At 42.4% G+C, this 22,172-nt stretch overlaps 1 protein-coding gene across 1 annotated transcript; it reads right to left on the bottom strand.

The window, feature by feature from the left end:
* Positions 1 to 792: 792 nt before the first annotated feature.
* Positions 793 to 19,782, bottom strand: DUSP4 (dual specificity phosphatase 4). The gene is made up of 4 exons (XM_034410863.3): positions 18,924 to 19,782; positions 10,323 to 10,459; positions 5,702 to 5,921; positions 793 to 3,277 (listed from the first exon to the last, which is right to left on the bottom strand). The coding sequence occupies exons 1-4, from the start codon at positions 19,366 to 19,368 to the stop codon at positions 2,892 to 2,894; spliced, it is 1,188 nt and encodes a 395-aa protein (XP_034266754.2). The 5' UTR covers positions 19,369 to 19,782; the 3' UTR covers positions 793 to 2,891.
* Between the last annotated feature and the right edge of the window lie 2,390 nt (positions 19,783 to 22,172).

Genomic DNA, 22,172 nt, shown 5'->3' on the forward strand with positions numbered 1-22,172 from the left:
TTTTGGTGCATTGTGTATTTGGCCAGACATATTCCTGGTTTGCTCATATAAACCACAGGTCCCCAACCCCCGGACTGTGGCCTGGTACCAGGCCACTGTGCTGCACACCACTGTGCTGTGGTGGACGAGTGCACGTTCCACTTGTATGAACGGCGCACACATCTGACACTCTCACCGAACCATCCCCTCTCCCACACCACCAGTCCGTCAAGCCAGAAAGGTTGGGGGCCACTGATGTAAACCACCTTTTTATCATTGTTCCCTTATAAAAAGGTTTCCCACATGAAAGTGAAATTATATCTTTCAACTCAAGTTTGCTTGGAATAAAGCAAAACAACCTTGAGTACTTGAGAAAGGTGGGAAATAAAATTTAAAAATGCCTAAAATCAACCTTCAGTGGGCCTGCAGGCTACAAAAATATTGTTAGAACCTACCTAAATTCTCTGCAAGGTATCATTCAAAAGCATGTGTTTTGATATCCCATTTTAAATAAGGAAAAAAATATCTCCCGATACTAGGAAGTCCGCTTTGAATGCAAAAGCAATGCATGTAGTCCCCGACTTACAAGCACAATGGAGCGCAAAATTTCTGTTGCTAGAGCAAGACAGCTAAGTGAGTTTTGCCCCATTTACGACCTTTCTTGCCACTATTGTTAAGTGAGTCACTCCAATTAAGTTAGTAACACAGTTAAATGAACCTGGCTTCCTCATTGTCAGGAAGTCACATGATGACATGACTCTGGGACACTGCAACCATTGTAAGTACATAAAAAAGAATGAATGAGCCTTTTAATTTTCATTATGAAAGGTAACCACAGCTGAAAATTTATTTCAACTAATTATCAAGCAATAAATTAAACATGGTCACAATCTAAAAAAAACACACATGCAATTTAGACATTCTATATAAAATATACACAATTGGGCTGGGTGTGGTATCAAAAACTTTGACTGAAGGGTAGGCCAAGTCGTGTTCGAAGGGGTGTGCAAATTTCCCATATTGTGCCCACAGGAGGCAGAACCTACAAGATTCTGCCTGTGAAAACACTTATCATCCATAGGCACCTGACGTGCTACAGTAAAAATAAGCTAATCTTTAAGGAAGTCAAATATCTCTTCAGAGTAAACTCTCCCAAGCTTTATAATCATCAAGGAGCAAAACATGAAACATGAAACCATTCTATTCTGAAAGACTAGCTTAAGTGTAGAAGATTCATGTGACTATCTTTGGCATAACGTGATGGGTCCAATTTGGGGTGGGGAGAGCAATGTGGGACTAGAGAAAGACCAAGAGTCTAGCTCAATTTTACAGTGAGGATATACCTCAAAAGAAATGAGGGCTAAATCCCAGTAGGAATTGTATGTTTTACTCAAAAGTCCTACTTAAAATTGGCTTCAGCAATAAATTGGAGGAGTTTGATCTGAATAAAAGGGTATATCCTTGCTATCTAGAAATCTTACAGGCTGGCATCTCTCTTGAAGAAAAAATATCTCCCTACATGCCCTTTCTCTTAAGGTTGCTGTAAAAACTTAGTTTCCATGTTACGTAGGATTCCTGGGGAGGGAGAGTGCAACACTTGCATCCTCTTTGAGGAGGATTATTTTATAAAGCAGTGTTGCTCAACCATAGTAAATTTATGAAATGTGGACTTCAATTCCCAGAATTCCCAAGCCAGTATGCCTGGGGAAGATTCAGCCTTTCCTAATCGGATTCTCACCAAATATTCTGATAGCTACTATTATCCTTAAAACTTGGCTATACCGACTGGAGCTTATGAGACTTGAATATCTTGTCACATCACCCTCAGAGGCAAAAGCTGGGAGGACAAGCAAGCATTTCCAGGTTTGCTGGCATTTCCCAAGTTGTCTCAAAAAATAATATCTTCCCTATGTTCATAAATCTGAATCCATTATTTTTTTTCATTTTAAATTACTTTCAGACACATGGAAGGAATCTGAGTGTCACTTCACAGTGAGCCTTCAATTCTTTTCCCTTTCTTTATGCAAAACCTCAGCTTAGCAAAACGGATGACATTAGGATATGTTATAAACTCCAATCAAGAACTCCAAAAACCAGGCACTTTAATAAAATACGTCTACCCTAGGGGTTCCTGCTGATACAAGGTGATCAGGTGCAGGCACTAGGAGAATGCACATTTCAAAACCAGATTGGACACCTTGTCTAAACCCAAGACTTCTTGCGCGTTTGTTAAAGCAGCCCTTGATTCTGGCTTCAAGCAAGCCTGATCAAAAGATGCAGCTACTTTTAATAGCTGCTTTATTTAATGCAACTATTGCTCATGCAGAAGCCTGAAAAAGACAAGGTGTTTCAATAAAAAAAAGCAGAGAGGCTCTGCTCACATAAGAACCAAAACTTTCCTTCCCAATCATTTTTGAAGTGTGCCCTGCCCTAGCAGGCTCTTCACACATACGCAGATACTCCAGCCTGCTCGCCTTCACATAGTTGGAGACTCTAGGTTCATGCTGGCTGAAAATTCTGGAATCTGTAGTCCAAAATATTGGGAGCACTGGCTCAGATTAACACAACTCAGCCTGATGTTCAACCACATTCGAGCCTTTGACTTTCTTTTGTTTTCTCCCTCCCCAACACCCAAAAACATTATCAGGACTTTGAAACTTCAAGCTTTTTATATTTTATATAGTTTTAGAAAATGAGGTAAAACATCTTGCCAAGAAAGGACATGCCGGAACCCATTCCCCACTAGGTTCCGTTCTAGCTGCAACGTTGACCATAATTGGTCTGTCTTTGGTGCATTCCATTTGGCTGTAGGGGAGGGGGGGCAGAGTTTTTTTATTGCCGATAGTGATTGCCAATGGGGCGGTAGGATTGTGTCCTTTGACGTCCCTAGGTGTGACCCCCAAAGGCTTACTCTAGCAGGTGGGAGAGGTGGTGATAGGGCTATGCAGATAAGGAAGGCTGCTCGAAGTGGAATGCACTGCCACAGAGACGGGGAAACTGAAAACGAACTGGGACGTAGGTGTGGAGGAGCTCTTCCCCCTTTCTCTTAGTGTTCCTGAGGGGCTCACAGCCTCAGCAGCACACGATGTGGTCAACACTTGGGATTCAAACTGAAGCAGTTGACCCATGAAGCTGAAGTTTGGAGAGATGATGCTCCGACGTTGCTTGACAAACTCAAAGGCCTCCTCAAGCTTGACTCGCTTCTTCATGATTAGATAAGCCAAACAGATGGTAGCTGATCGGGAGATGCCAGCTTGGCAGTGCACAAGCACCCGTCCGTGACAAACCTTAACAGCATCTAGGGGAGCAGAGCAGACGCATTAGCACATTTCAACCCTTAAAATGCAACTCTGACCCAACTGCATTGCTGTAAGACACAATTCCTCCCAGGCCCTTGGAAATCTCGCCTGCGCCCACTTTATTTATTGGATTACTTTATTCCAAGTGGCCGGCCAATTAGGCGGCTCTGTAAATCGTCTAATAAATAAAAAGAGTATAATTTAGTTAATGTCTTTTACAGCATGTGAAAGGTGCTCTTCAAAGGAAATATTAATTACACTGTCAATCCTTTCAAAATATGTGAAAAAAATGTCTGGAAGCAGGGAAGACGCCACATATGCCTACCAGTAGTTAAGGATGTACAAATATCCAAAACCACAGGAATCAGCTTTTCTTATGTGGAAAGGTTTTTTTTTTAAAGGGCAAGGTACATTTAAATCGCATCTCTCTAACTCTCTATCTCGCTATATCTCTATCTATCATCAGTCTCCAATATTACAATCTTTAATACCCTTCGGTTGAATGCAAGCAAAACATCCCTCAAAAAGTATTTGTGCAGTTAGGCCAAATATCTATCCGGGACTCCTCCACAGGAGGTAAGCTGTTTCTAAACGTAGTTCTAGATATCAAGGTGTGATATACGGTATGCACAAAGCAACCTAAATTATGTTGCAATTTTGTGTGGATTATTCATATCACAAGAATGGAAGAATGAATAGTGACTGGGAAGATCTCCCTCATTTGTTTCAAAAAGGAGATCTTTCCAAGAAACTTGGAGAATAGCTTTCTTTATTCAAGCTCAGTTCTGAATTTCCTGCAGAAGTTAAATCTTGGCCTCAAGTGAGGCTCCTGGTAATATGCAAGAATTCTGCTGCGCTTATCAAGTTAACTCCTCCCTGAGTCAATTGGATTGAGATGGGTGGATATTCAAAAATATCTCTCCCCCCTCATAAAGCATATTGTTACAACTCCGAAAAAACTCAAAAAACTCTGGAGGGGTGTGTCTAGTAGTCCTATTATCTGATGTTAGAAAGTTGGGGAAACAGAGCTTTTAGTGCTACTGAAACTCTGTAGCTTCTTCCCTCCTGCCGTGCCCAGAAACAGCACTCTGGGGCTTTTGTTCTGTTTGATACAGCAAAGGAGCAGATGTAATAGGAAGGCAGAAAGACTAGGCTCAAAGAGATCTAACTAACATGCCATAGTAAAAGCTGTTGAGAACATTGCTTTTAAAAAAAGAGTGTCTTCTGCGGTACACAAAGAAAGTGTCACATCCACAAAAACACACGGCATGGTGTGAGCCAAAATTCTGCATCCTGAACTAGAAAAAGGACAGTCAAATCAGGGATGAAATGTTCCCGGTTCAGACCGGATCGCCTGATCCGGTAGTGATGGCGGCAGGTGGTTTGGAGAACCGGTAGCAAAAATCCCTGCCTCCCCCCCACCCCAGCTGAGCCGCGTGATCATCAGAGGCTTTTTTTTTTTTTACTTTTAAAAGGACTTTTTCTACAACCTCTTCTGACGAAAAAATGCTTTTAAAAGTAAAAAAAAAAGCCTCTGATGATCACGCGGCTCAGCTGGGATTGTCAGAGGCTTTTAAAAGCATTTTTTCTACAACCTCTTCGGCCAAAGAGGTTGTAGAAAAAATGCTTTTAAAAGTAAAAAAAAAAAAAAAAAAGTTGGCCACGCCCACTGTCACATTACACACACACACACACACACACACACCCCCGACCAACCTATGCTGACAGAACCGGTAGTAACAAATTTTACTAGAAGAATACAGTTCTAGGATTAGAAATTTGGGCCCTACAACTTGCATCCAATTGTGGCAGTCCTCATTCAAGTAGAGAGCTTTTTTCCTGCGGCAACACCCCCATTTATCGAATTGCTCCCCAGCAAGACTTGATTGGTGCACACATTAGCACCATTCAGGCAGCAGGTGAGAACCTATTTTCCCAGACTTCTTAATTTGGCTTTTCATTTGTATGTTTTTAGGTGCAGAAAGAACTGCCTTGCAGCTGCCTAGTTTATTGATGGTTTCTTTGGCTTTGTGTGTTTGTGTGCACATGGACTAACCCATGAGTCAGTCTTGACTCCTGATGACCACCTGCTCAAGTAGCCCCAGTGTTCTTGGCAAGGTTTTTCAGAAGTTGTTTGCCATTGTATGCTTCCCAAGGCTGAGGGAAAGGGAACAGCCCAAGGTCACCCAGCTGTCTTTGTGTTTAAGTTAAGGCTAGAACTCACAGTCTCCCACTTCTAACCTGATGCCTTAATCACTACTCCAAACATTTTACTTGCTTTTATTGTTTATGTTTTTATTCAATTTTTTAGTATGCTTTGTTGTAAATTGCCCAGGGCATTAGCGATTCGGTGGCTTAAATTTAATAAATAAAATAAAATCCAATCATCTCCACCAACATTCCATACTTCACCATTATCTTACCTATGTATTCAATGGCTTCCATGAACCAGGAGCTGATGTCAGTTTTGTGATTATCTTCTACTGGAATGCACTTATATTGAAAGTGTCCTTCGAAGTGGTTGGGGCAGTCCGATGAAACATTTAATAAAGCCGTGATTCCCAAGGCCTCCAACATGTCCCTCCGAGCTGCATGATGAGCACTGCCAAGGAAAAGGAAAGGCAAGATTTCCACTGGGCCACCCTACGTCAGAGGGAAGAAATGAAAAAGAGGGAACAGTGTAAGAAACAAGAAAAGCACAGGACCTCATGAACAAAAAAACAATACACCGGCAGTGGTCTACATCTCGCCAATTCTTTCAAAAAGGACATCACCTGAACTTCTATAGGCTGCTGTCTAGATGCACATCGAGTGTTCTCCACTGGGAAATGTTCTCATCTTGCTAATCTAATTATTTTAACGTTCAATTATGATTTGCTGGTCACACCTGCTCATCTATTTCATATAGTTTTAGCTCTTCATTATTTCATAATTTAATTTAAATAGATTAAATCTGAAGTTTGGCAATAAAGGAACTTGCCCACCCTGCTAAGAAAAGATGGAGTCATGAGTCCTGATGCTCTCTGACAACTCAGAAAATATTGTCCCAAACAGCCAACAGTGTTCATTCACCCACTTTATGGCTTCTTTTCACTAACCTCAAGATACTGAATATTACTCCCATAACTTCATTGTGTTTTAACTGTACAGGTTGCAACTTGTTCTTTCCACACCTACATTTCAGTCCAAAAATCAGAGACTGTCACCACACAGTCTCTGCTGTTTGCAGTTAAATTACATTTATAGATTGCCAACCATGAACTACAGAAATTTGTCCACGGTTCTGATATTACCCACCATTTTTAATATTCAAAATCCCCCCCTCCTAAACCCAAACTGGGGAATCAATGTTTATATTCTGCACTTTGTACTTAAAATGACAGAACAAAAATGGGTGCTAGCAAAAATGCCTCCCTAAATTTTATTTAGAAGTGCCAGCATGCTGAGTCACCATGAACATGTAATTCCTAATAGGTTTTTTGAACAGACCCGCTGTGAAACATATACCCAAGGCTCCATATCAGTTGCTGACAGCAAAGGGAAAAAAAAAAAGCACATTTACTGCCGTTCTCCAAATAAACTTGCGTACCTGCTAGCAAATAACTTTGGAATGCACTTTATCACTTCCTTAATGACAGTACTGTTGTTCTTTGTACGTAACTCTGCACTGCAGGTTTGGTTCAGTGTGCTAAGCTCAGACCAAGCCAATACAGTGGCCTGCTTGCTGTACTAGCAGCTAGAAAGGGTTTCATCAATCATCTCTGGCTTCCTCCACTTGAAGTATTTCAGGACTGAGATTGGCAGAAGATAGCAATAGCACTTAGACTTATATACCACTTCACAGTGCTTTACAGCCTTCTCTAAGCGGTTTACAGAGTCAGCATATTGCCCCCAAACAATCTGGGTCCTCATTTTACCAACCTCAGAAGGATGGAAGGCTGAGTCAACCCTGAGTCACTCAGATTTGAACTCCTGGAGTGAGCAGTGAGTTAGCCTGCAATACTGCATTCTAACCACTACGCCACCACGGCTCTTTATCACAAATGAGGGCAAGTCTACTCCACTACAGTATTATCTCTGGATAACCTGGGACCTGACTGCTTCAGCCTATATGCATTCCAAGGAATAAGCTGTCCTTATTGCTTAATTTCTGCTACATATGCAATCACATGACTTGAGAAGGAGTTTCATCGCTTCTTTGTCAGTGTGTGGATTTGCACATTCCTTGATTATAAGTGTATTAATCTCTTCTTGAGGGAAACATATGTGCAACAAACTTAGTGGCAGAGAGTTAACGTTAAAATAATTTTATCTCAAAATATATGGATTTTGGAAATAAATTACCTCCCTTTCCTGTCCCTGAACATGATACGTTACTCAATACATTTTCTTTTTTGGAAAGTATGCAGGTTTATGGCACCTGAACCTTAAAGTACTTGTGGGCTAGAATTTCTAATATTAGGCAGAGAAAGCTCACTAAGTTCCAATTAACCACAAAGATCATTCACCCTAGAAATTACACAAGGAACTCTGTTAGTGAACCAGGGTTTGCCAGAATTAAAACCATCTTAATCAAAGCAACCTAGTCTTTGTTTTTGTTGATGCTGTTGTAATTAAGATACTTTATGATTAACAGTTAGTACATCTGCATAAATGCACTACATATACACACAAACACACTTTGATGTAAAATAACATACATCTGCTGTATGTGATTTTTGGGTTGCAAGTTATTTTATCTCAGTTTCACAACTGAATGAAATCAGTTGTACCTTTTTCTTTTCAGGTCTTAGCTTCTTTGTATAAATCTCTGGATCTAATTTGACAAGCCAAAAGGCAGTTTGCAACACAACATGAAGAAGAGTCTAGAAGAGGTTAATGAAAGAGTATCACATAACTTTATAAAATACCCTGCTCAGGAGGCCATGTCTTAATTTTATTGATTCAATCGCTATCCACTGCAGGACAAAACTCTCATACAATCCTTGCTTAATATCCAGCTGCTTATCAACCATTCAAAGTTATCATGAAATCCCCATCCTTCCAAAGTTACAACCCATTCTCAAAGTAAGTGTATCACATACCCCCTGCAGTCAAGTGATGTTCCATAGGGCAGGGTCCACAGCACAAAAGGCCTGCTGCCTACGTCCCACCAGATATATAACTGCTTAGTAGATGAGACCAGTAGCATACCTCTGCTGCTCAACCTGATGAAACGGGTAGATGTAACTAGGAAGTGGTACATCCTCAAATAACTTTGTCTCAGGGCATGTAGGGCATTAAAGGTCAAATCTAGCACCTTGGATTGTACCCAGATTACAAACTGACAACTGGCTGAGCTCATGGAAAAGAGATGTAATTTATACCATACAAAGGCAGACACAACTGTGCAGCCGCATTCTGCACTAGGTAAAGCCTCTAAATACTTTTTAAAGGTATTACAGCGTATCACAATCATTCATTCTAGAGAGGACCATGGCATGAGTAAATGCAACTAGAGCCTCAGGGTGCAAGGAAGGTTGCATCTGGAACACAACAAGAAGTTATGCAGTACAAAGGCCCTGCTAGCTATGACTGCCACCTGCTCCTCCAGCAGGAGTCATGATTCTAGAAGGAACCCCAGATGGCAAACCAGGTCTGTTTGGCCAATACCATACCATACCATCCAACACCAAAGATGGTAAAATACCAGATCCAGAAGGCTTCAAACCCTGCAAACCTCGGAGTCCTTCTTTCTGAGGAGGGCTCTGGTCATCTTAAACAAGACCACTGGGTGACTGCCTGCAGATGCAATAAGGGCAGAGAAATCTCCCAGAACCATTAGTTCGGTTGACTGAATCAAGAACCTCAGGCAGTGAGGTTACTGCTAGGTTCCTGCTACTTGGCAGGAAGGCTGGGACAGTAGCAATAATCCCAACTGATTCCCAACTTCAAGAACAGGGTCTCACATCATACCCCTTAATCTTGTCTTAATCTGGCTCTAACTCTAGAGCCAACAGCGCTTCCCAAAATAAACCGTATCTAGCCTACACATCTTTATTAGGGGGCCAAGACACAAAACATGGGTCCAATCAAGAACATCAATGCATGATATGCAGGTCCTACCCATTTTCTTTGTTGGGCTAAAAAGCACATACAGAGACTTACAGATTTGCATCACTGTGCACCCATCAGAAGCACATCTGAATCTATCTTTTCAAAAAGCAGAAGCGAAGAAAAGAAAAAGTGCAATAAAAACGTTGCCCTATTTCTCAATTAGATAGATTTGTCTTCCCATTTCACTTCAATTGACAACAAATTACCGAGAGCTTTCTGGTCAACAATGCTGTGCAGAGGGAAAAGAAACTTATGTTGTTTGTGACCACACATCAAGCAAGTTGCTTTGATTTCCCTCTAGTGCTTCACTATACTACTAAATTTATATTGCCCAATATGAACAAAGTCATGATTAAATTTTGGAACAGATGAGAAAACCTAGAGTTACATCCCCACATGACCACGGGACTCACTACATGGCTTGGGACCAATCTACATCTCAGGTCAATCTATCTCACAAGGTGAGATACAAAAAAAGAGGAGACTCCCCCACCATACTAGAGAAAAGTATAACAACTTGCCCGTATAGATTTGGAGAACCTGAAATTCCAGCCCATGTGTTCCTTCAGTGTCCTTTCTACAGCTACTTGTGCTCAACTCTCATAACTTTATTTGCCAACAGAAGTTCAATCAGTGATTTTGTTTGCTTTGTATTACCAAATCAGAACCTTAACATCTCTGGAAGGATTGCAAAATTTCCTACAGCTGCCATTGCTTTACGCAGAAAAATACTGTCTTGATTTTAGCATTTTATAACTATAAAAAACACATTTTACCTTGGATGCTGTTCTGCATCATATATGACTCACCATCAAGCATGATTAAATTAAATTCAAGAGGAGAACCCCCATGTATATCACCAGAGGGATATGGATGCCATCAATAAATAAAAGGAAGCTTTTTGCCTCAGACAGCAGAGAGTTTTGAAGCATAGAGAAGTCAGCCTACCTGATCATGCTGTGGTGTCCCACAGGAACTGCAACTATGGTCCAGATGCTCCACGGGTGCCAAAGTAGAGGCTGATGTAAGAGATTTTGTCTTTGTGCAGAATTCTGGATATTCTGACTGGAATCTTTCATAGCCACCTGAAAGTAAAAAAGAAAACATACCAAGTGGTGGTCATCATTTACAAGATGCTACAGATTTATTCAAATATTACCAATGCACAAGTAGACACAGAGGCTGGCCCACTTTCAACATATGCACAACATGCATAAATGTGTATTCAGACTTACATACTAAGGTCCATCGCCACAGATGTTTGCTTAAAAGCAGAGGAAGGGATGGTGCCACATGATGGCAATGATATGATTCGTTTTAACAAAAGGGATAGCAAAGGCAAGGATGTTTTGAAGTTTTTTATGACATTGTGTAAAACTGTTTATGAAGTTTTCTTGGCAATAGTATGAAATCTTCTTTTGGAACTTTGACTTCCCACAACCTAGGATTTCCTTGGTGATGACCCATACCAATTAATCAAGCCTAATCAGGTTCAACCGTGCATGGCTTCCTAGACTGACTAAAACTAGCCAGTTTTAGCAGAAGACTGGAATTGCACTCAAGACTTGGCACAGGTGTTTTCAAAAGATCTCCTGCAAGGTGTGTTACTGATACAGATCCCCAATTCCCTTGCCCATTTCTCCTGCTCGTTTCCCATCTGTTATATTAGTGCCTTACAGGAAAAACAAGCTGCTGTTTGTATTCATACAAAGCTGGCTTTGACTTCAAAAATAATTAGCTGATCTTATGGCTGTAGAGACAAATCAAATATCAAATGAAGACATGGGTCACACCACACTGGATAAAATAGAGGACAAAGAAAAAAGGCTGAGATCAACACGCGCTACTTTGTTCGAAACCTTCTGACTGCTGGCTATGGTTAATTGTGGTTTCTATTCAATGAGAGGAATCCTTGGTTAATCTACAGAGGCATTTATGTATAAAGGAAATATTGAAGAGCTGTCAAAGCATAACAGCCAAAGAAATCAAAAGGACCAGAGACCAAGAGGGCTATCATGAAAGCAATAGCAATCAACTGGCACACCAGGATAGTACAGGTTGTAATAAAGTGATATATGGTCCCACTATTGGTAATCAAATACAATTTCTAAAAATGTACTTTCAAAAAACTAAGCATCTGAGACAGTAATAAAAAACTCAGTGCAGAGGAATGAAATGTGATTTACTGTTGACAAAAATTAAAGGTAGAGCTTTATCGAATTATCGAAGATAATTCTTGGTTAGCATCTGGATATGTCCATGTTTGCTTGGCACTATTGCAAATAAGACTGGCCTCTACATTCTTTCAAATCACTCTCTAACATCATTGACAATCTTAATAAGGGTTCCCAAATGAAGCTTTTAGGTGACCAGTGGCAATTAGTACCAACCTTTGGGAAATTGACTTATACTACAGGAAATGTGAGAGGAAGGTGCCCACTTTCCCAATTTAATTTTTTAAATTGTTTTTAATAGTCTGCCTAATTAATGAATGGTTCTTTGGGACGACAACAAAAACCACAGCAAAATGTGATCATGTGACATCACGATTCTATAACCTTTTGTAAATGCAAGCCAATTTCCTGCAATGCAATCACATGACTGTGCAGCAGTTGTAACTTCAAAGATGAGTCATAAGTAACTTTGAGTTTGTCATAATTTTGAATGGTCATTAATCAACCGTTTCTACGTTAAGTACTACCTGTACTCTAAAAATACAATGAAACTGAGTATGTGATCATGAATGTTTGGTTACCAAAGAATTGGTACCGTGTTTCCCTGAAAATAAGACCCTTATATTTTTTTGAACCCTGAAATAAGCGCTTGGTCTTATTGCCATGCGCTCAAAAGCCCAATTGGGCTTATTATCAGGGGATGCCTTATTTTGGGGAAAACAGGGTAATTTCATGAATGTTGGAAGGTTACCAAGGAACCTACCATGACTTACTTTACATCTTCAAGCTTCATTTGAACCATGCCTACTTTTTTGGTGTCTACTTTTCACTACTCACTGCTTTCCCTCCCACTATATGCATATAGCTGTAGCTAAGAATATTATTCATTTATCTGTCAATATTAAGCACCTCCCCCCCCCATTGTTAGTTTCTAAGGTGTCAAAAGTTTTTGTTTTAGCTACCATATAAATTAACATGATTATACTTCTGGAAAGTTTACAGCAAATTTGTTAACACACAGTCCTCTTAGTGCAAAGTCCATTTTTTACTTCTGGAGTCACTCAATAGTGAAATAGGCAGCATATAAATTTAATATATACTTTACAACCATCAAAAATTGCCAAACTAGTAGAACTCCCAACTTCTGGGTCAATTTTATTTATACAATTTAGAGACTGCCTGATCCAGGTAGCAACAAAATAGAAAAACAGGTCATGCATATCCTGTAGCAAATTGGCTCCAGGAGACATGATTACCAAAAATGATGAGTACCAAACAAATTTTTCCCATATGGAATAATGTAGGCAGCCAACATTGACAAGTCCTAGCTTGTATGTTGACTACCAAATGAATGATGAGTAGCAGACCAGGACAAAATTTTCGTGTCAAAATGATTAAAGTACCAAATTCGATGAGTTTCAAAGCAGTTGAGTACCAAGACACTACTGTGTATATATAGAGTAAAATAAGGAGCCTACAGCAGCTCAACAAGCACCCTTCTCAAGGCCTTGCACAGACCAACCTACATGGGCTGCAAAAGAACACCTGCCATGTTAGGAGCTGGGGCTGGTCAGTAGTATGTCTTTCAAGGTGATGGTGAATTTATTACTTTCTTAAAAACTCTGACAGGCGTTTTTTTTTAAAAAAAAAACCTTCACAAGGATGCTGCTTAGCTGGCTGGCCACACATCAGGCAGCCTTGTCATAGACTTTCAGAAGATTAGGATAGAAGCCATTCTGGGAGCGCCCAGTTCAAGAGGGCAGGTCCTGCAATAGAGCAGCCATGCTTCCTAGACTCTAATAGATCATCTTGTTTGATCAGGGGAATTTATTTTTTATTTATTTTATTTTATTTCGAATTTATATACCGCACCTTCTCCCGAGGGACTCAGGGCGGTGTACAGCCAGCTAAAAACATACAATACAAACATTAAAAACAATTAAAAGGATATATATTAATTTGGCCCCAATTTAAAATGACAAACCAGTTAAAAATGTTTTTTAAAAAATGTTATGTTAAACCAACCCGGCTTGCTGGAAAAAGAAAGTTTTAAGGGCACGGGGGAAGGCACCGAGGTCTTGAATTCTCCTTATCTTTGGGGGCAGCTGATTCCAGAGGGTAGGTGCCCCCACAGAGAAGGCCCTCCCCCTGGGGGTCACCAGCCTACATTGTTTGGCTGATGGCACCCTGAGGAGGCCCTCTCTGTGGGAGGTCATCGGTAGCAGCAGGCGGTCTCGAAGATAACTAGGTCCTATGCCATGGAGCGCTTTAAAGGTGGTGACCAACACCTTGAAGCGCACCCGGAAGACCACTGGGAGCCAGTGCAGCTCACGCAGGAGCGGTGTTATGTGGGAACGCCAGGCAGCTCCCGTAATTACCCATGTGGCCGCATTCTGGACCAGTTGGAGCCTCCGGGTGCTCCTCAAGGGGAGCCCCATGTAGAGAGCATTGCAGTAGTCCAGGCGCGAGGTGACGAGGGCATGAGTGACTGTGCACAGGGAATCCCGATCAAGAAAGGGCCGCAACTGGCGGATCAGGCGAACCTGACAAAACGGCCCCCTGGCTACCACTGTCAGATGTTCCTCTAAAGACAGCTGCGTATCCAGGAGGACACCCAGATTGCGAGCCCTCTCCGCGGGGGCCAAAGACTCGCCCCGATAGTCAGTGATGGAGTCAACTGACTATATCGGGATGCCGGGAACCACAGCCACTCAGTCTTGGAAGGGTTGAGCCTGAGCCTGTTCCTCCCCATCCAGATCCACACAGCCTCCAGGCACTGGGACATCACTTCAAGGGCATCGTTGGGGTGACCTGGGGTGGAGATGTACAGCTGGGTGTCTGGTGGGCCGAAACCATCAGAGAAGGATAGTCCCTCTAATAACCAGGCTCTATGTCAGGAAAGGATTTATAGGTGATAGCCAAGACTTCATAATGCACTTGGAAGTCAACACGCAACCAGTGCTATTTGCAAAGCAGTGGTACCCTATGGGTATGATATGGCATGCCATCGCTGCTCACACCTCCGCATTCTGGACCAGGTGTAACTTTTGGGTGGTATTCAAGGGCAGTCCAATATAGACTGCACTGCAAGTGTCCATCTTTGGAGTGGTTAGGGCATGAATGACCATAAGGCATCCTGAATTAGAAATGGGCACTACAGACACACTAAATCAGTGATGGCTAACCTTTTTGCCATTGCATGCCAAAAACGGGGGGGGGGAGCGCGGGAGGAGACGCACACGTGTGTGCCAACACCTATAATTCAATGCGCTCTAACCCCGTACATGCACGTGCAACTCCCCTGCGTGACCCCCGCTTTTGGCACGCGATGGCACAGTGGGCCTGGTAGGCCCGTTTTTCATCCTCCCCAGGCTCCAGAGGCTTTCTTGGGGCGGGACTGGAAGTTAGGAAACAAGTTAAGCTAGGGCAACGCTCGCATGCCCACTAATATGGCTCCACGTGCTATCTGTGGCACGTGTGCCATAGGTTCGCCATCCCTAGATGAATCTTTTCAAAGGCCTTCTTGGGTAAAGTTGCCTCCTGGTTCCAAAGTACACACCAGTGTCAAATGGGAAAGTCCTACTCCATCCAAAACTAAAGATGGAAAATTCTGGGAACTGAGGAACCCAAGTATCCACAAGTACTAGGTTTTATAAGGATTGAGACCAAGTCTGATTTGAACAACCTCTCCTCCAGACAGGACATGAACCATATCACATGCATGGCTCTGTATCAAGACATATCATTAGGTATCATTACCATGCTGGTCATATTGAACTCCCAGATGATAGATGACCTCACCCAGAAGTATCATGCAGATGTTAAATACAAAAGTGACTTTCAAACCCTGAGACATTCTGCAAATGACAGGCTGTGGTTATGACCTCTTCCTTCCATCAATACCCATTGCAACCAACAAATCAGGAAGAACCATCATAATATGGTGCCCATCATTCCCAGCTGGACCATGATTAATGCTAGTGAAAGCTGCTGAGAAATCATGGAGCACTACACATCACCCTCATTTGAGTTCAGCCAAATGTCATTAACAAACACCCCCCAAATTGTGATTTTATCTTCCCAGGGACAGCAAGTTCTACCATTCATACAGAAATGCAATGCTCTTCTCCACCACATTAATTTTTAGTGTGAGTAATTTCACCTTGTCCTACAGAAATGCCCACACTGAGAAGGCTTTTAAGTACAAGGCCGTCATCCTTCCCCTTCCTCCATTATTTTATTTATTGATTTATTAAATTATATCAACTAACCCAAGGATCGTAATGGATCAAGGTTTCTTGGTCCATAAGCCACAGGAGGAGATGTTATAATAAAAGTGGCTAAAATGCACATAACACTAGGGTATTCTATGAAGAAGGCTGATCCAGTAAAATACCTTGCGTTCTCTAGGTCAGATCTCAATTACAACAAGCAAGTTTTTCCCCCAAAAACCTATTGGAGGAAGCTAGAAAAGTAACAGGAAAGAGACCCCTCCTCCCCAGTTCTGAAGTGTCTGTAAAAGTATGGTAAGATAAATGTAGCAATTCCTCTAAAAATTTTGAAAGATTAAGCATTAGCAAATATTTTCTATCAACCTCAGAGTTTGTAGGAACTCTACCACTGACAAGATCTTTGAACAGTACTATTGCAAAAATGCTCTATTCCCAGAGCAGTAAGCTAAAAATAAATTGCATTTAATTGTTCAATAGAATTGACTCCCAGTATAAAAAAAATCTTGAATTTAATTGGATAAATAAAAACAGGACTGTATACATTACAAGGCTACATGCAAAATGATCTTTCCAGTAAGGTTCATATTCTACATATACCCAAACCAAACATGGAACACCAAGTTAGGTAAATTAGTCAAATGTTCATAATTAATTCTAGCTTTGTTTAGCATGGCCCAGGAGAAACCAAGGCCATCATGAAAAAACTAAATTCTAAAGAGAATTCAATTTTTGATCCTCTAAAATTGGCTGAGGTTTGTCCCTATAAAGAGCCTAAGGAGAGCCCTCCACTTTCCAAGGCCTTCCCCAACCAGTTCCAACTTTAGCAGACATTTTTTTCAGCAAAACTGCATTGCAACATCAAGCATTTCCTGGAATCAGAAGGACAGGAGGTTTCTATAAAGGTTGGGAATTAGCTACAAGAATTCCAACAATGGCAATTGGGTAATTAGATAACAAAGGTTACAACTTAAAGCCCCAATCTTGCTAATCATCCACGATTTCAACTGAAGTGAAACACAAAGGAAGCAAAGATGCAAAAAGAACTAATCAGTTGTCAAATGAGTACAAATGCCTTTTGAAATTGATCAATGGAATTGGTTTATTTTGACTTTTTGTCTGCTATAAACATGGCATTAAAAGCCATAGAGAATTGTTCCATGAATCATTTCTATTTTTAAGAGAGCCTCCCTTATATTAGAGATTATAACCACTTATCTCAAGACTCAAGTTTCATTTTTTTTCATCATCACTGTTAGTTTCAGTAATTAGCAAATCTATTGATTAAAGTGTAGGCCGTAGGGCTTTCTGTTCATCTATAACACAAGGTTTTGAAAATGTTTAAATTATATTTGAGGGGGCTTATGACTACTGTCTTTCCAATGTCCCTTAGAAGAAGGAAACCATAAAATAAATCCTATTCTGAGCTGGAAAATTTTGGCTAGGGCTATTTAAGGACTCTGCGTTGCAAAGAGGGGAGGGACTTTTCCACAGAAGCTCATAAGAACTTCCTTCCAGAGGACACAAATACAATCCCTGGAGACATGGCACTACCCCTACAGATAGAACTGTAGGGCTACTTCCCACCACTACCACCCTTATTCTCATGCATTCCTAAGGGGAGAGGCCATTAGGGGAACAATAAAACAGGATCTCTCACCCTTTTCCCTTCCACCCACCCAAAGCTTTTGTAATTCAAAAGGTCACCAGCTGCCTTCATGCACACAACCAGCTAATAAGTCAGATGGGCAGGAAATACCCCCCTCCCCTCCAATACTGCCTGGTTTCCTTGGGCCACACCCAAGCAAGAAATGGGAACTAGCTGAGGGGCAAAGATTACAAGGGAAACCATTATTAATCAAAGCATGGATTTTTGCTAACTCCCCCCCCCCAACACCTTAGATAACCCAATTCCACAACTGAATGGTTTTTCTCGCTCTGGTCAGTTTCCCAGCAGCTTTTCTCACATACAGCTGTATAAAGGCCACATCCTGTTGACTGCTGGACTATTTACTTTATTTTGAGGGCAATTTGACTGCCTGGCAAGCTCTGAGTTGATAAACAGTGGGACCCTCCCAAGCCATTTTCTTCCAAAAGTTGATCAAATGCCTTTTAGAAAAGGCTCCCTTTGGGGATTAGGAACACAATCCCACCCTCCTTTCCAGAAGTCTTTCCTGACTTCTTTGCCAAACCAGGGGGCAGAGAGAAAAATCTGAGAAATTAGGTTGAAAACCTCTAAGTGAAATGAGTCTGCAGGTCCTTCCTTTTTTGGTCGGTCTGAGAAATTCTCTCTAGGAGCCGAAGGAAGGTTTCCTATCGTCCTGATTTCTGCTGCTGGTTTTCTAATAACGGGCGTCTTACACTTTGCCCCGAAGCCCGAGTCAGGTGGCGGACGGAGGGGCGCGAAGCCAAGCGGGAGAACAGCCGCGGGGCCCCTTGGCGTCATCGCTGCTCAAACCACGCCAGAGAAGAGCGCTCCCCCACCGTCCCCCGCCCGCCAGACGGAAGTGGAGAAGGGCGTGAGAGGGGACTGACACGCGGCTCACACGTTGTGCCCTTCGAATGGGTGGGATTTAGACCTCCTCCTCCTCCTCCTCCTCCTCCCTTCATTCCGCCCCCGGCAGCGCTCACTGCCGAGTCCCCACATCCTTCGCAAGAGAGCAGATGAGACAAACGGCGACTTAGCAGGGACGGATAAGAGAAGGGCCCGACTCGAAGACTTGTCTCCGAATCGGGCCCTTTTCTCTCTCCGACCCGGCTAAGTCGCCCTTTCAATCCTCCCCCTTCAGTCCGACCACGCTAAGTCGACTTGTCTCCGTCCAACTCCAGCAAAGCAGGCACGGCGGGGTCCTTCCAGAGAAACCTGAATTATAAACCTCAAGCCTTTGAGAGTCCCGCGTCTTCCAAATCGCGAGGGGCGAGAGGCACATGCTTCAGCGGCATTGTCCTTCCCAGGCTGTACTAGGGATTTAAACCCCGGGGGCTCCGCTCATTCCAACCGGCCCTTTTAAACCCATAACCCGCTGGATGGTCTGGCTCAAACCGGGTCCAGCGGACGGGAAGTGAGTCTTAAGGGCCACAGTCCAAACGCCTGACCCCACTTCCCGGCTAACACCGGTATTCGTGCGCACCCCCCACTCCCTTACCTTTCAGCAAGCAGATGTTGGTGTGCTCCGTGTCCTTGCGCAGCGCCCGCACCACCAGCGACACGGTGCTATCCTCCCGCAGAGACTCAGCCCGCGGGCTCCGCTCGTCGTACACAACCACGGCCGAGTAGAGACCCGAACGCAGGCGGGAGCGCACCTCGTCTTCCGCCGGGAGGATTTGCTCCAGGCTGATCGACCCTTTGGTCCGCCGTCGGACGATGGTGTTGCACCTCACGTTGAGAGCGCCACGGATGTAGCCGGCGCTGTGAGCGAGGAAGGGCCTGCAGTCCAAGAGGAGACACTTCCCGCCAGCGGGAGGAGAGGAGGAACTGGTGGTGGTGGTGGTGGTGCCGCCGCCGTTTTGGTTGTAGCTCCCGCCGTTGCGGTCCCCCCGATGCAGGAGGTGCCGAAGCACGTTGCAGTCCATCTCCCGTAGCTCCACCATGGCTGCGGGCTCTGCGCAGGCTCCTTCCTGGCCCGGGAAACGGCTAAGGCCTTAGAACATTTTGCTTCCGCGCCGTATCAGGCTCAAGTCATTAATAACGGAGCTGCTGGTAGTGGCAATGCTCCCCGCACGCTGGCTCGAGTGCGGGGGAGGATTCCTTTTACTACCTCGCCCCGCCCCCCACATCCTCTCCTCTCTCCTTTCCCTTCTCTCCGGCCTCGAGCCTCATTCTCGCTTCGGTCGCTGTGAATGGAACGCAGCCGGGTCTGCCGACGTCACAATGAGGGGGGGGGGAAAAAAAGTAAACGGCGCTTCGGTTCGCCTTCATTCATTAGAAAGCTTAAGGCAGGGCGGGGTTTATGGCCGTTTCTTCCTCAGAGGGAACGTTATTTACTTTAGGCAGCCGCCGGCTTTAAAGGAAAACGCGGAGTGTTGGGTTGGGTCACTGGTGAAAGGAGGAACGGTTCATCGACAAGCATGCGAGGTTCGTGGCGGCCTCGAACCTCTCCCAACAGGCTATTGACTAGCATTGTGTATGCTGGTGTGTGACGGTAATAAACATTGGTTTGCAGATTTTCATAAACCATTATATAATTCTAGTAAAAAAAAAAATCAAAACAAGTCCCTGAAATAATAATTTCACAGGGACTCGCTATAATATATATAAAACTTGCAGCCACTTTTCTTGCTTTCCCTCAGTCTTTTTTTTTTATTTTCAGTTGCCAGGTTTGGTGGTTAAATGAACCTGAGTAATCTGGTTTCTGTAAAAAAAATTTTTTTAAAAAACGGGGAAAAAAATCCTCAGGGGTGCATGGATTTAGCTCACCATTACTAATTTAACTGATCTTCCTGGGACCCTTTCTGGATACCTTTCGTTTGATTTCAAACGCACCAGCATTTGTAGAGTGGACCTCTTGTGAATCACATAAGATTGAATCACATAATTCACATTCAGTACTGGGAGGAAAGGAGGGTGACGGAGGAAAATAGTGACCTTGTCATCTTGACCGGCTGTGGTTTCCTGTTGTACTTCTGATTTGTCATCTCTTTTTGTAGCAATATTTTATCATGGGTGTAACTATTATAAGGGCATCATCAAAATAGGAAATCTCTCATTAAAATCAGTGGGCCATCAAAGGTCTTAAGAGCCGTTGGATTTTCTCCCAGGTTGAGTTCAATAACAAAATTCTTCAGGTTTCTCTGTTGTTGTTTTTTAATCTATTGTAATTGAAACTAATTTTATGTGTGGGGGGGTGGTCCAGGGCAATATTCTCTTCTGTCCCTGTCCAAGGCTCTGAATTCTAAAGACATATCTGGCCATTTATTTGATGATCTCCTATTTCTACTCAAAAAGTGTTGAACAAAACTAGAGGATCCCAGATCTTCCAAAATAGCTAAGAAAGGTGTTCTTTGATTAAATCTTTCTAATGGCCAGCACCAAGAATATAAGGGTGCTTTCAACACCAGTTTCATAACATCTGTCAGATTCTCTCTCCCCCCCCTCTCTCTCTCTCAGAGAGAGAACACGTGTGTGTGTTTCCTGAGGGTGTTACTTTAACTCTGTTGAGGCAATTGAAAAGTTCATGTGGATGTGTAATAGTTGCATATTAGGAAGTCATATGAATTGCCAAAGCAATATGTTACTCTCTCTCTTATACAACATAAATAGTAATTACCTTGGGGATTTGTATTGCCATTTCAAAGTGAGGAGTTTCCATTCCACACCTAGTAATTATAATGTGTAAGGCACTCTCAGCAGTCTCTCAGGGAAAGTAAGAAAGGTGTGTGTGGGAAAGGAGGTGAACTTCTCTCTCAAACATGAAAATGAACTTATTTCAGTTGCCAATTTGAACTAGCTTTCCTTTTTTTAATGTGTCTGGTTAACACGCACGTGATGGGATGTGCCTTCCTATTACACCTGGGTCATCCAGTGAACCTTAACTCCCCTAATTTTAAAAGAGGAAATAAGTGTGCATCTAATTGAAGTAAAGATATATTCATGTTTCTTTGGCTAAATTAGCTTAACCCTGAACTGGTGGCTTCCAAATATGTTGAACAACATAGACATTATAAATGATTAATGGAAGCACCAGATTGAAAAAGATTGGTTTAGGAAGCCCCCAGATTTCTACTATACAATATATGTCTTTATTTTTTAAAGCTTATTTTTGAATTTCAGTCTGTGGTTTTCTGCAGCCATCTTCCAGAGATAATCCTTCATGCTATGCAAGATGAGATCCAATAATATGCATTTCAGCATTCACAATTTAACTACACAGATGAATGCGTTCAGCTTGATCCAGCTAGTTATATATTAATATTCCAGGTATAGTACGATAGGTCTGCTCTTAATTCTATGCATATTGGGGTGAAAGTAAATCCAGCTGAATTAAATAAGAGTTCACTATATGAAATCAGTGTCTGAATCATGTCCATTGTCTAGCACTTGATATTAATTTGTCATTGTTCTTCCTAAAATGTGGTTTTCATAATGGGATTCAGTATTCTAGGTGTTGTCTGAGAAATGCAAAATATAAGGAAAGGATGATTTGTCTAGATTTTGATTTTTGTTTATGTAGGCTAGGATTGTATTTGCTTTTTGTAGCAGAAGCATCTTGTTGGCTCATGTTCAACAAAGGATCCACCAGGTCCTTTTTTTGCACATCTCTTTTTTCTGTCTCTGACCAAGAAGGGTACCACCACACATTATTTTTATCATACAACCAGAAAAAATATATATTCTGGCAATTATCAATTCATTGGGATCCTGAGACTCATAGACTTGAGAGCAAATCCTATTCTGA

The sequence above is a fragment of the Pantherophis guttatus genome, chromosome 2 (genome assembly GCF_059756535.1).
Source record: "Pantherophis guttatus breed Tessera chromosome 2, ASM5975653v1, whole genome shotgun sequence".
Classification (NCBI taxonomy): Eukaryota; Metazoa; Chordata; class Lepidosauria; order Squamata; family Colubridae; genus Pantherophis; species Pantherophis guttatus.